Source organism: Numenius arquata, chromosome 13, assembly GCF_964106895.1.
Source record: "Numenius arquata chromosome 13, bNumArq3.hap1.1, whole genome shotgun sequence".
In the NCBI taxonomy this organism is placed as follows: domain Eukaryota; kingdom Metazoa; phylum Chordata; class Aves; order Charadriiformes; family Scolopacidae; genus Numenius; species Numenius arquata.
Window position 1 is genome coordinate 1,735,173 of NC_133588.1, and position 13,847 is coordinate 1,749,019.

General features: G+C 42.4%; 2 protein-coding genes across 3 annotated transcripts in view; one reads left to right on the forward strand and one right to left on the reverse strand.

Moving 5' to 3' along the window:
• The window catches only part of DUS2 (dihydrouridine synthase 2), a 30,232-nt gene extending 21,159 nt beyond the window's left edge, over positions 1 to 9,073 (reverse strand). Inside the window, exons 1-6 of one of the 2 annotated variants that reach the window (XM_074157994.1) lie at positions 8,939 to 9,073; positions 8,412 to 8,551; positions 5,398 to 5,443; positions 3,731 to 3,822; positions 2,764 to 2,807; positions 1,916 to 1,976 (exon numbers count right to left, since the gene is read on the reverse strand). In XM_074157994.1, the coding sequence (XP_074014095.1) occupies positions 1,916 to 1,976; positions 2,764 to 2,807; positions 3,731 to 3,822; positions 5,398 to 5,443; positions 8,412 to 8,534 (366 nt within the window). In that variant the 5' untranslated portion in view covers positions 8,535 to 8,551; positions 8,939 to 9,073. Of the gene's footprint in view, positions 1 to 1,915; positions 1,977 to 2,763; positions 2,808 to 3,730; positions 3,823 to 5,397; positions 5,444 to 8,411; positions 8,586 to 8,938 lie in introns of those variants that run through there. The other variant, XM_074157995.1, reaches the window with a different exon arrangement.
• Positions 9,072 to 10,727, forward strand: DDX28 (DEAD-box helicase 28). Its single transcript, XM_074157993.1, has one exon. The coding sequence runs from the start codon at positions 9,072 to 9,074 to the stop codon at positions 10,725 to 10,727; it is 1,656 nt and encodes a 551-aa protein (XP_074014094.1).
• Positions 10,728 to 13,847: the final 3,120 nt, after the last annotated feature.

Genomic DNA, 13,847 nt, shown 5'->3' on the forward strand with positions numbered 1-13,847 from the left:
AACAGAAAATCCCCCTCTAAATTGATCCATCCTATGGTTTTCCTGCATTGTCACCCGGTACTTTCAACATTGACCATTGCCAGATCCAGGCTGAGACACTATGAACTGTTAAAGTGAAGATACTAGATAACTGGAAGGTGTCCAACATTCTTACACACCTCACATGCTCCAAAGGAAAAGCAATCTTTGTGATGGAAAAGATCAGCCCTCCCTTATATAGTCTATGTACAGCCACTAGGGCCCTTTGGCTCTTCTGTTCCAAAACTCCATGACACAGTCTGTCCTTTTATTTATTTAAGGCGTTGTGATCTAAAATTAACCCTTTTCAAGTAGTTTTATCAAAAGATATGTTCCATTAATGGAAATCCATTTGGATAAAGCATTCTTCTCTTTTGGCCGAAAAGCTGAGAAAGGAGGACAATACACTTATGTGGAGTAGAGTCTGCACAATGTCATGGCATCATGCAAGGTACAGGCATGTTTGGCAGTGTCACCTTTGGCCTTTACTATTTGCCTGCTTAAAACAATATTGTTCTCATGCACCAGATACCGCATTTCAATCAGCCATGTATTTATGTGCCAGATCCAATAAACTGCCACAGAACTTTATTTTTTTCTACTGTGAAAGGGGGGGAGGGGAAAAAAAAAAAAAAAAAACAGTTTTACTTGGTTCACAGGCAATTTGGTTTGACAAAAGAAAATATGTAAGATCTATAAAAGCTCAGGCCAATACTAGTAATTAGGGCAGATCTCAAGCTACCATTTACATTTGTGCTCTTGCTTTAGTAAAAGACCAGTAAAAAGCTTCCTGAGGTAAAGACAGGCAACACAGAAACAGGAAGTCAAAGTACTACTAATGTGGATATATTGGTTTTTCTGTTCAAAGGATGAAGCACTACAGCTTCACATGACAGAGAACTTGGTTCAAATGCTAAGAATGGCGGTACTACAAGAACTAGAAGACAGAAAGTTTAAATGCATCAGCCCGTCTTCTTCCCTGGAATCAAGTTTTAAGTCTTCTAAGTTGAAGTTCTTTTTCTTTGACAATAAGTGCAAAATTTCTCTTACCTATTCTGCGTGAACATCTGACATCAAAATGGCTAGCTCTGTGGCCTAATTCATTGATACTTTATACATTAACTGACTACACAGTGCTAACAACCAGTTTGACTACTCTGTTTTAGACACAGATGACAGAGGACTAGTTTAGATTTGCATGTGCTCAACTAATAAATAAATAAATAAATAATTCGTGCTTTGACTGATCCATCTTCCTCTCACTTAAAACTGACCAGTAACTGAAGTCAGCGTTGCTAAGATGCAAAGGTTTACTTGCTTACATGACAAACTGTGATTCCTGTTTTTATTAAGGCTAAGCAGAACATATTTCACTCATCCAAAAAATTAATGACCCCAGGAAAACAAACAAACCCCACCCCCACTTTCCTACAGAATTTACTTTTCAATGCAACATAGAACAAAGCCTGTCAGTTTTCAGAATTCTAAATAGCTTTAATGTTAACTTTGTACAATAATACAATTTAACGACCTCATTACGTTTTTCTCAATATTCAGTGGTTGTCTTGACAGAAAACACAATGACCACTTGCTCAGTGGTACTCATCCACTCCAACCTAAGCTCACAAACTTCATACATGCTTACTCACTTAAGGATATGGGATATTTAATTACATGACCAAACCTATTCTTAAGGGAGATTTCTAATAGACTATGTTATTTTACTGTATTAGGGCCATAACACCTTCAAGACTCTTGTTTATTGCAAAAAAATAAACTCAAGTTTACCTGCATAAAAATTTTGCTGTTTGAATCTGTTCAGCCCAGAAAACATATTCCACACTCCACACCTCTAAGAAAGAAAAAGCTTATTTAAGAGTAAACAAAATCCACTTGCCTTAGTAGAATATTCCTTTGGGCATCCCATGTTGATATCAATACCAGCTACATCACTCTCTCTGAAAGAGAAGAAACAAACTATTAAAAAATATTTTTCAGCATATTAGAACAAGAATCAGGAAAGAGACATCTTTCCACGAAATTCGTTCCATCACCATTAAGGCTTAAATGAGAATTTAAGGTTAAGTTTTTATTTAAACTTCTGAATTTTTAGCTTCTCACTTATTTAAGTTATGTATTTATTTTAACAGTGGTCTGAAGATCAGTTTGTCACCAGGTTTCAACGACCAGTGTTGTGAAGAAGCTGCAAATACTCATCTTAAATATGTCCATATAGGATTAAGTATATCCAACACTAAATTCACCACTGTCACTAAAGCAAGTCCTATTGAAACTCTCTTCTATTTATAATGGAGACTTAAAAACATCTCTTAAAAAGGTTTGAGAGACCCTTTTCATTTCTGCACAATACTTTATTGGAAGCTTCAAACCACAAACGGTAAGAGGCATATTGGTCTGACTTGCAGTTGTGCCATACCCAGCGAAATGTTACGTTGGAGAGAACAAGGACACACTTGCTGCACTAGCAAAACACAACCGAACCCAGCACAGAGCTTATGCAGCCATTGTTTTGAGCAAGAATTATTTTAAATTGAAGTTGCAGTTACATCGTTATACCCCTAGACTTTCAAAGTGCTACACTTTACCACGCGGTTCCTACAGAACTTTTCTTGGTCCTATCACAACACCCTTTCAATCATAAAAAAATTGTCTTCCATGACATTCCTCTGCACAAAAATCCCAAACAACCCTGTGGTGGGAAGGGGGTGAGAGAAGATGACTTACACAAGCTTAGCTACTGCCAGAGCTCTTTCAGCATCTGCTGAACCCTGTTGGTAAAACAAGAGGATTTAAAATTATAAAATATCATCACCTTAAAAAAACCAAACTCCTCACTTGCACATTTGTATAACTGTATTTGCTCTGAACATTTAAAACAATTAGCTAAAGCATGTACTAAGTCAGCTACGGAATGACAAAAGGTGATGCAAAAAGGTATCCACAGAGGCCTGCCCACGCTCATAAGCTACAGCAGTATCGGATGTTCTTAGCCCACCACCATTAGATATTTATCACTTTCTTAAAAAGCTCCACTAGTAGCAATTCTACAGCCTCTACAGGCAACAAGTTCCCGGGCTATCATTACCACTGAAAAAGGTCTTTTTCTATATCTAATGCAGTCCACACTTCTCCCTCCCTCCCTCCCTCCTCTCCTCCAACCTCCATTATCTCTTGTTCTACACAGAGTGGTCTCAAAGAACAAATCACCACCTTTTTCTCTCCAGCAGCCTTTAATCTAATTGTGCAATGTTAATGCACTCACTAATCCTCTCTTATCCACACTAAACAATGCCATTTTTCAGTCTTTCCAGTGAGACTGTTTACTGGACAGTGCAAGACTTAAACATGTGATCAAACATCAGCATAATTTATCGTCTATATCTATATGCTTGGAAATATATCAAAGATTCCTATTACAAAAACAAGCTGCTGTCATAGAGTACAGAATTTGTCTTAATCACCTCTTCTGGAAACACCTGTATTGAGAGCTTATAATGTAGCATCTTGACTCATGTGTACCAAAAGATTAGAAATTTTGCAAAACATTTGGTTTGAAACTTTACCTCCACCTGAGGGATCAAGAAATTGAGAGTCTGCAATGCAGTCAGCTGCTTTAGACTTAGATTAACGTGACTAGCCCTACCTTGTTTTAACTCTGTTATTAGAAGAGTAGCTGTGGTTGGTTTCTTACCATTTGAAAGACAACACGGTGCCTCTCCCTTTCACAAGTTCTGAAAACAACTCTTTCGTTAGGTGCAACAAAGTCCACCGTTTCAAGTACTTCTATATGAAATGAGAAACACATAAAACAGACAAAAAATTACATATAAATGTAATCATAAAGGAAGTCGTGTGACTACGTAACCTGTATATAAATGAAATGCTACCAAGTAAGTCTTCCACAAACAGCAGAACTAATGGCACCCTACCTCCTATATGTCCTTGCACATTGCTGTTTCCCTCCCACAGTACTCCCTCGCTAGCCCCCAGCCTGTTTCTTGGGCAAGCACCAGCAAAAGTCTAATGATGAATCAGGCAGAATGAACACAACAGTACCATTTTTAAGGAGGGGAAAGTAAATTTGTAGTGGACTTCGGCTCCCCAACAGGGACACTACAAACAACTGCTTCTCATGCCACTTGGCTGGGGAGGTCTCACAGAATCACACAATCTTCATGGTTGGAAGGGACCTTTGGGATCATCAAGTCCAACCACACACACACATAAAAAATCCCCAACAATCTGGGTCTCAAAGGTATATTTTTAAGAAGTTGTCTGTGAAAATCGCGTTAGGTCAAGTCTAGCCCATGGATCTCAAGTTAATAAAAGGATGATAAACAGTGAGCTCTTGTACATCTTGCTTCCTTAAAGCAGTAAACTAAAAGGTGTGTATATTATGTCACAAAGAGCTAATGTTTATAAAGACTTATGATTGGAAACTGTATCTGAATTTGTTTCTTAGACACTATCAAACTTTTGAAAAATTAAAAGGTTTTGTAACTATTATTAATAGCTTTGCTCAGGAAATTAGATCTTACGTTAGCACAGACACATATAAAATTTCTGAAAAAAAACAACCAAACAAGAAACCAAATAAGAGGTTTTTTACTTTTTATTCTTTACTATAATAGCATACAAAGGCAGCAGAGAATGAGAGGCTGAAGCTAGTATGTAAATACAGAACTGAGGAGGATAATCTATTATTGCTAATTTTATTATTTGTCTTTTTAACCCATATAAAACTAAGAGCTTTAAAACTTTAAACAACACACTGGAACTTTAATGTCCTGTCTATTCCAGCTACTAGATTCTTTCACCTGCTGCCAGGAAGCATAATGCTGAAACATTAGTAATGAATTTCCAACACTAATGCAATTTTCCTTAATAAAAAGAAACATAATTCCAGGAGCTAGAATTACAAAGACTTTCACTTTAGAAGGCCTGGACCTGCACACCCAGTGACCTGACCTCTATCAAAAAGTTTAGCAGAAAACTCATAGAATCCTTGCAATAAATTAAGTCAATAGTGGAGAAAGAACTTGTGTTAGGTCTAAAAAGAACAACAAACTGTGAGTTACTAATACATTAGCCCTCTCCTCCAAAAACATTTATGGTTTTCCCGAGGGACACTGACTGAACTATTGAGATTCCTTAAGAAGGGAAATGGAAAGTTTGAAGTGCAGAGCAGCAAACAGGTATAACGTAGAGCTTCAAAAGCTTATTTTATGTCCCCAGACACTGTTTTGAGAGAATATGTACTGATATCACTATAAAGTTACTTCAGAGAAATAATTATCTGTTCTCTTAACTTGAAAAAAGAATGCTCACAGACATTAACAAAATAAATGCTATACTTGCCATTTATAACCCTCTTACACTGCAACATCTTTATGTCAATCAGCTCCTGAAAAGAATGAAAAATCTCAGTGAATTGAAGTGTTTAAGCCCCCCAACTCTAAACAGTTACGCATTTTATTAAAAAGACTATCTTAGAGATACTAAATACAGAAAAAGAATGCAAGTGAAAACAAGAGTTTAACTATACAACATGCTCAGCTGAAGTTTCAAAATATGAACAGAATATATGAATGTGATATGTTTACACAGTTTTAGAAGAATCATTTTGTTCAAATACCTATCTAGCAAGCCGCAAACAAAGCACAACAAACCACCCAGAGCAGAAGGGATAGATAACGCTCTAACAACAGACCACCTCAAGAATCAATGTAGATTTGTACTGGCCAGACACACAGGTGAAAAAACCAGCAGCATTAAGCTTTAAGACTTCTTTATCTTACTCCTGAATTTTAACAGTCCTCTGCATTTGTTAGAAAACAAAACAAAGCTTTGTGCTGACCATTACTGCAGAGCCTAATATGCAGCCACCATTCTTCTAAAATTTGTAGCTTTACTTTAGAGGAAACCCAAAACTTCAATCTACATATATTAGCTTAACTGCAGATTTATGCAATTCAATTTATTAAGAATACTATTTAAGTCCTTTTCTCATATGTATCTCAGCAACTTGATTACAGGCAATCCTTTAGACAAACTGACTACCTTTAATTGACATAGGGGTACAGCTTGAGCCAATATAACTTGTTAGCTGCTGAAATAAATATGCAGCTGTTAATCCAACTGTTATATAAATTGAGAGAAAACCCCACCATAGTATAGCGTTAGATATCTGAAGACATTTAGTCTACTATACAGTCTTTGTTTTAGCAAATAAGACAAAGTTTAAGAACTGCTGATTTACAGGTAAGAGATAAACAAGCCATAAATTATGCCATTCTCAATCTCTTTGCATTATACCATAGGTCTTATATGAAGCACTTTTTATTTAAGTTTAACTCATGCTCCTCATCAGGTACTGTCTATGTTCAATTCTGAAAGAGCTTCGAGTTCTAAAATGTTGAGAGAACTAGGGAAGAAGGACTGGAAAGCAAAACAATAAATCAGAAAAAAAAATTTTACTCTACAGAAATAAATTTACAAAAGGTAGTTATTCATGCTGTTCAGTAGGTAAACAACTGCAGTATAATTGCCTAAAATAACTGTTCTATTTCATACTATCCTGTTAGTTCGTAAGAAAACCTAACGAGCATAGTTTTTCTGATAAAATCTGTTAAAAATAATATCTAGCAGCAAATGTTAATCCACGTCAAAAGTATTTTAACTCTCCTGTCTCTCAACAGCAATGTGGGAAAAAGGAAAGATAACCTAGGAGACCTTATTTTTGAGTTGAGATGAGGAAAACTACAACCAGTTTTTGGCTACAGGAATAACTTCCACACTACAAGTTTTGTTACATAGTGCAACTTGGTAAGTAAGTTTGAGGGCCTCTTTTTTTTGAGGTACTGTTCCTCTGGAATTGTGACAAAAAGTATGGAAAAAGCAGGAGAAACTGCTTTCGCTACACAGTTTGCAGTGCTAGTTTAAAAAACCCCATATTCTGTGACTTCAGTAGCAAGCAAAGCAATACCTTTATTAGTGTGGTCTGTTGTGGCTTAGTTTTTTCTTTTAAAAAAAAAAAAACCACAACAATTTCTACATTACCATCTTCCACCAACTTCCTAGACAATGGCCCTGTCAAATCTGTGGTTAGTAAAATCCAGTAACTACTCAGTAACAAGGTTCTTTGCTCCTACTGAGAAGCATAAGAGATACTGGAAAAGTATAAAGGCCGTCTGAAGCCTGACTTGCTTTTAGTATTTAAGACTTCTAGATTCTATAACTCCAAGCTTGTGACTTCTCTCTATATCATCTACAGATAACCCCCCAGAGAATGAAAAAATATATATTCTCACTTAATGCCATTTAAAGCAGAGAGGTCATAATTCACAAACCGGGAAACTCTAAATTATTGTTTCTCACAGAAGAAAAACACATTACTCACAATTTTATGGTAGAGAGCTGTATTCTACTGAATGTTGAGATTTCTCCTGAAGCATCCAGCAATAACTATACTTTCACATGGTACTGATCCAACTAATTCAATATCATTTGTAATTCTAGAAGCTAGAGAGCTGTGGCCAAGATAAAAACAGTATATTGTCTGTCTTTCCGTTCCCCCACCAAAGGGCAGTGAGCTAACTCACCAGAGAGCTGCCGAGAAGACTGAAAATGACACATTCTGACAGTCTGTTTCAGCCTTTTCTACTGGTATGGATCAAATGTTCTCCAGGAAAGCCAGTATCTAAGCTATATTTACGTTATATTTAACTCCTTACTGGTTTGTTTTTTGGGTTTTTTTTGTTTTTTTTTTTTTTTAAATCTGGGTTGAGTCACGTAACTTGTAGCAGCACCTACATTTGAGAAGAGCTAATAATAGCGCTAAGGGGGAAAATGGGAATACTGATGCACTGCAACAATAAGGGTAGTGAAGACTAAGTGCCTTGAGTTACAGACCAGCCCTACCAATAACATCTATAGCAAACTGGGTCTCGACTTTAGGCAGCTTTAAGAAAAGCGGTTCAGCAACCAGGAGAGCGGCGCTGCGAGGGGCACGTATGGAGGGGCACGTATGGAGGGGCAGGGTTAGCACAGAACTAACTGGGCGAGAGGGTCGGTCAGTCCGAAACTTCCTCCAATGTTAGGATTCTATTCAATAATTAAAAAATAAATAAAAACCAAAACACAGTAGAATGTGAGGAAGTTGTTATGGTGTTTTGTCTAACTGAATTGAGATTACTGAACAGTCTTAAAATATGGGTTTGCCATAACTTGAGGACTGCTCTAAGGGATATGTCTAAAGCCATAGAGATTCTTCTTTCCCAATTCTTCCTACAAAAGTCCTACAATAAACAAAGTTTATTTGTACTTTTCTTAATAATAATGTTATCAGAAAAAACTGCCTCATCTGCTCATACCTCACAGTACACGATATCGGCACCGTAGTCCAGAGCCAGAAGCCGCATGGGCAGCGTTCCCACCCGCACCATGGGAGCCAGGATCTTCTTTCCCCTGAAACACAGGGGGGTGTTCACCGTCATCCCTGTGGCGGTGCTACCTGAAAGACAACGTCCAGGGGGATTGCCACGGAATAGAATTCCCTCTTCGTAAACGCCCAGAACTTTCCTTTGGCGGGAGGGAGAGCGTGTGACCCTGTCAAACCGGGCAGGGCTCCCTCAGCAGCTCGCAGGCCGGCTGCTCCCCCGGCGACAGTCGCGTGGAGCCGTGAGGGAGCTCAGCTGAGGTGTCGGGACGGCCCGGGGGGTGCTCAGGGGCCCCTTCCCCCGGCTCTGACAGAGCCCCTCGGGGCCACGTTTGCTCCCGCGGCGCGGGGGTCAGCCGTCAGCTGAAGAGGCGAAGGGGCCGCCACCTTCTCCTGAGGTACGGGCCGCCACCTTCTCCTGAGGTACCGGCCGCGCGCGCGCCCCCCACCCGTGCCACTCACCCTCCTCGCGTGGCTCCGCCGCGGCTCCCGGGAGTGTGTGTGGGGGTGGCGGGGGGGGGGAAGGACCGGGGAGAAGCGTCTCTTCACGGCGTCATCGGGCAGCGCCGCCGCCGCTGCCACGTGAGAGGCCGCCATGGCGGCGAGACGCGGCGGGATGGCGGCCGCCCTCCCGCTGCTACTGCTGCTGCCGCCGCGGCGGCTGGCGGCCACCCGGGCGGCGGCGGGCGCGCAGCCCCCCGAGAGCGTGGTGCGCATCCCCTGGGCCCTGCGGCTGCGCCTGCAGCGGGGCGCGCAGCTCCGGCGGCGCGGGCAAGGGGAGGCGGCGGGACGGTCCGGGAAGCTGCTGCTGCGGAGCCGGCGGCCGGAGCTGAGCCAGCCCTGCTGGCAGACGGTGGGGCGCTGGGAGCGGCCGCAGCTGGTGTCGGCGGGCTGGAAGCACAGGAAGGCCTGCGGGGACTACTTCCAGCTGGAGCCCTCGCAGGAGGCGGCTCCCGCCCTGCAAGCGCCGCCGCCTGAGGCGGGGCAGGGCCCGTCCTTCGCCGAGATGGGGCTGCAGCCGGCGCTGCTGGCCGGCCTGGAGGGTCTTTCCGTCGGCCGCCCCACGGCGGTGCAGCGCCTCGCCATCCCCGCGCTGCGCCGCGGCCGCAGCGCCCTCTGCGCCGCCGAGACCGGCAGCGGCAAGACGCTGGCCTACCTGCTGCCGCTGCTGGACGGGCTGCTCTCCCGCCCCGAGGGGCCGGCGGCGGCGGAGGAGGAGGAGGAGGAGGCTGCGGCGGGGCCGGCGTCGCCCCGCGGGCTGGTGGTGCTGCCGTCGCGGGAGCTGGCGGCGCAGGTCGGGGCGGTGGCGGCGGCGCTGTGCCGGCCGGCGGGGCTGCAGGTGCGCGGGCTGACGGGCGGCGGCGCGGCGGGCGGGCTGCGGAGACAGCTGCGGGCGGCGCCGCCGGGTGCCGCCGTGCTGCTGGGCACCCCCGGGGCGCTGCGGGAGGCGCTGCGGCGGCGCTTCCTGGCCCTGGGGCGGCTGCGGTGGATGGTGCTGGACGAGGCGGACGCCCTGATGGACGAGTCCTTCGTGGAGCCGCTCGAGGAGATCCTGGCACACGCGCCCCTGGCCGCCGGTGCCCCCGGGCCGGCCGGCCCCGGGGAGGCGAGGACCCAGGTGGTGGTGGTCGGAGCCACCTTCCCCACGGGGTTGAGCCAGACGCTGGGGAAGTTCACCGATGTGGGCCGGTTCGTCACCCTCTCCACCCAGAGCCTGCACCGCCTGCCGCCCCACGTCCGGCAGAAATTTGTTCGCCTAAAAGGCCGGGACAAGCTGCCCGAACTGCTGCAGCTACTGAAGGAGCGCCCAGCGTCTGGGGGGGCTGTTCTCATCTTCTGCAACAGTGCCAGCACTGTCAACTGGCTGGGCTATATCCTGGATGACCACAAGGTCAAGCACCTGAGGTTGCAGGGACAGATGTCAGCAGCTGCTAGAGCTGGCATCTTTGCCTCCTTCCAGAAGGGTGATGTGTCTGTCCTCGTCTGCACTGACCTTGCCTCGCGGGGGCTGGACACCAGCAGCGTGCAGCTAGTGGTCAACTATGACTTCCCAGACACCCTGCAGGACTACCTGCACCGCGCGGGGCGGGTTGGACGGGTCGGAAGCAAGGCGCCTGGAGCCGTGGTTAGTTTTGTCACCCATCGGTGGGATGTGGACTTGGTGCGGAAAATAGAGACTGCAGCCCGGAAAAGGACAGGTCTCCCAGGCATGGACTCCTCCATTAATAACCCTCCACCTAAAGGAGGTTGATTCAGGTTGCTAAGCAGCAATAAATGGCCTGTTGGGGACTAAGCTTGACGTCGTTAAAGCAGAGGGAATGAGCTTCTGTGTGTGTAAGCTGGACTGAAAGAATAGATAATTGAGTTTCAGAACCAGGTGATCAGGTTAACTCTGTGCACTGTTCTGGAAGCTGCAATAGTCATTTCATAGGCATCACAACTCGCAGCTTTCCAAGAGGGAGCTAGTAAGTGAGTAACAAAATGCCTTTGGAGAAGGCTGAAGAATGATCTCATCAGTTGGTTTTGTTTAATTTTATTGAGACTTAAAATTCAAATCAGAACTAAAGCATGCCTGTATGATGTGCAACTCTGTTGCATTTCATTGCTTCCCACCACTTGCAGCTGAATATTCATTATTGAAACTTCTGTGGCAAGAAAAAAAAAAGTTTTTCTAACTTTGTTGTAACTTTGATCACTTGGACATCTGGAAAGACTAAAGGACAAATTATATTTGATTTTCTTGTGATGTAGCAGTTCATTCAGACACTTCTAGACCATATACCTCTAAAGTTTGGTGGGCACAAGAAAGCACAATAAAGCTCGAGGCTTTTTCAATGTATTAATTTGTCATTTTATAGTTCCCTTTCACTGAGAAAGGGGATCTTGCTGCTTTGTGTTCTATTAAATAAATGGAAAAAGCTTTAAGTCTTTTCTGCTCATTTTTTCTGCATGCTGTAGTGACATACCCAGCCTCTGAACTGATTGTAAAAACAAAACCAAACCCAACCCACCAAAAAACCTCCTGTTAAAGGGAAGAAGTGTGTTGACTCAAAGGTTCTAATGACTCCCAGGTAACAGAGTGATTATGAGATTTCTTTTCAATATTATGTCATTGTTTTTTTCTGCTTTAAGCCAAAAGGATTAAAGCGAGGCTGAGGTTATTTCGTATCTACCTGCTATTTTGTATCCATGGTAAATAATCACACAAAAATAGCATTTTAGAGCTGGTTTCTGTTGCAGTGGTTTATCCCAGCCTGTTCCTTTAGTGCTTCCTTTTCCCATGCTATCCATTTTCGCCCATGCTAGTACTTGGTATGTAGAGATAGTAAGCTGTTAAATGAAAAGATCACAGCATAGTATCTAAATCATTGATTTCAGAGGAAATAAGACACTGGAGCTACTCTTACTTTACTTAGAGTAAGAACTAACCAGAAAACTTGCACAGGTGATCACTCAAGGATAAGGCCGTTTAACCTTATCCTAGAAATTGTCTGCGTGTACTCTGTTCACATCGCACAGTTAATAGGCTCTTAACAAGCTGCAGTAAAATTATTTAATAGGACAGAAAGCTTTCAACTTTATAGAAATACAGTGGAGACAGTAGACATACACTCAGAGACTGGAAACCCTTTTATATTTTGGACCCTTTCATCGCATGGACTACTTGGCTCTCATCTGTAGTTAATTCAACTGCAAATCAGGCAATTTGTGTCCACAAGCAGAAGCTTACTATTGATGTATAGCAGTAGGGTAAATTCTTAAACAGAATTGGGGACAAATTAAACAAAAATCTGGGGACAACCTATAGTATTATAATCTAGAGAAAATCCCATTTCCATTTGTTAGTATGTATCTTATGTTGTATCAGGTCCTCTGAACTGCTGAGAAATAGCTTCCTTTAACTGTAGATGCAGAGGTTAATATTAATGAAGTAAATTGTATTCCAGAAACTCCAAGTAAGAAATTTTAATATTTGCTTGCCTGCTTTGCCTAAGCAATTCCAGGCCGACTCCATCTCAAGTGTCATATAATTTGACTCTGATCCTTTGCAAAGTTGTAGCACTTCACTGTATTAGCATAAATATTGAGTTACTACCTGCTTCATAGAGGGTCTCTCTGTTCTGAGGCAGCTGGTGATGGTGACCGTGCTTCCCAGTCCAACATACAGAGTTGCCCTTTCAAGTTTCTGAGGGAAATTGTTGCTGGGGATTTCAGGTGTCTGACTTCAACATTTCTGTTCTCATATAGCTATTCTATAGGATTAAATCCATTAGTTGTTCAGGCTAAAATGTCATAACTGTTGTAGAGGTTGTGTGCTGTTTCCAGCTAAATAATGCAACCAAATTAACCAAAGTTAAATAATGTCACATAAACAACAATTTCTGACACAAGATCCACAGTCAAACGATGAGGCAATGGTTGTTCATAATTAATACATCCTTTTAATTTGTATCAGTAACTAAGTGGCATTGGTGATAAAAGAGTAGGTTTTTTCTTGAGTTAAAATACGTGGAACAAAAATGGGAGGAAGGTTGACTTCTCATAAATTAAGCAGATTATAAAGGGCAATGCAGGAATACTTGGCACCGAGGTATATTTTAATATACCTGTAATTAATGTATTAAAAATGAATGATTGGTAATATTACATGTTACAGAAATTAATTGCGTGTGTTCTGTTGGCCATAACAAAAGACGCTGAAGATGTTCTACAGGGTTATATTTGGATATTTTTGTTACCTTTTTTTAGATGTATAATTTGTAGTTTAACTTCTGTAACACACTTTTAAAAACTCAGTAGCATAGTCTATGAATCTGGAATCGCGTTACAGTGAATCCCATGACAGGTCAGTCTGGATTGCACCACACAATATTATCAAATTAGACAACAGAGTGAAATAATTAAGTTATTTGAGCCATATGCTTCTTAATTCTGAAGTAGTATGCACTTTATATATTTACAAACAGTAACCTTGCACTCAGTACAAGTGCTATAAACTGAGCGTTACTAGGGCACTGTTGATCAAAACAGTTTATCAAAAAAAACCAAGCAACAAAATCCAAAAACTTTTTGATCATTTATATACTGAAGTGGGCAATAAAAAGCTTTGGGTAGATACACTCAGAGAACACTACATTTACCAATAAAGCCTTTTGTAAACATTACTTTCAAACAAAACCACAGTTCTTTTAAACATCCATTGAGATATACAACTTTCCTACTGTTGCTCACAAAGAGACAATTACTGGAGCCAGTGATTAACAGCAGTAATTACATTCAAGAGCACACAGACATTCAAATCCTGAGATACATAAGCTGCCACCAAACGCAGACATCCACACCACTGACACGTGGGAAAGGTTTCACTACC

Bases quoted from the DNA above. Each gene is read 5' to 3' on its own strand.
- DDX28 (XM_074157993.1), top strand. From the start codon at position 9,072: ATGGCGGCGAGACGCGGCGGGATGGCGGCCGCCCTCCCGCTGCTACTG.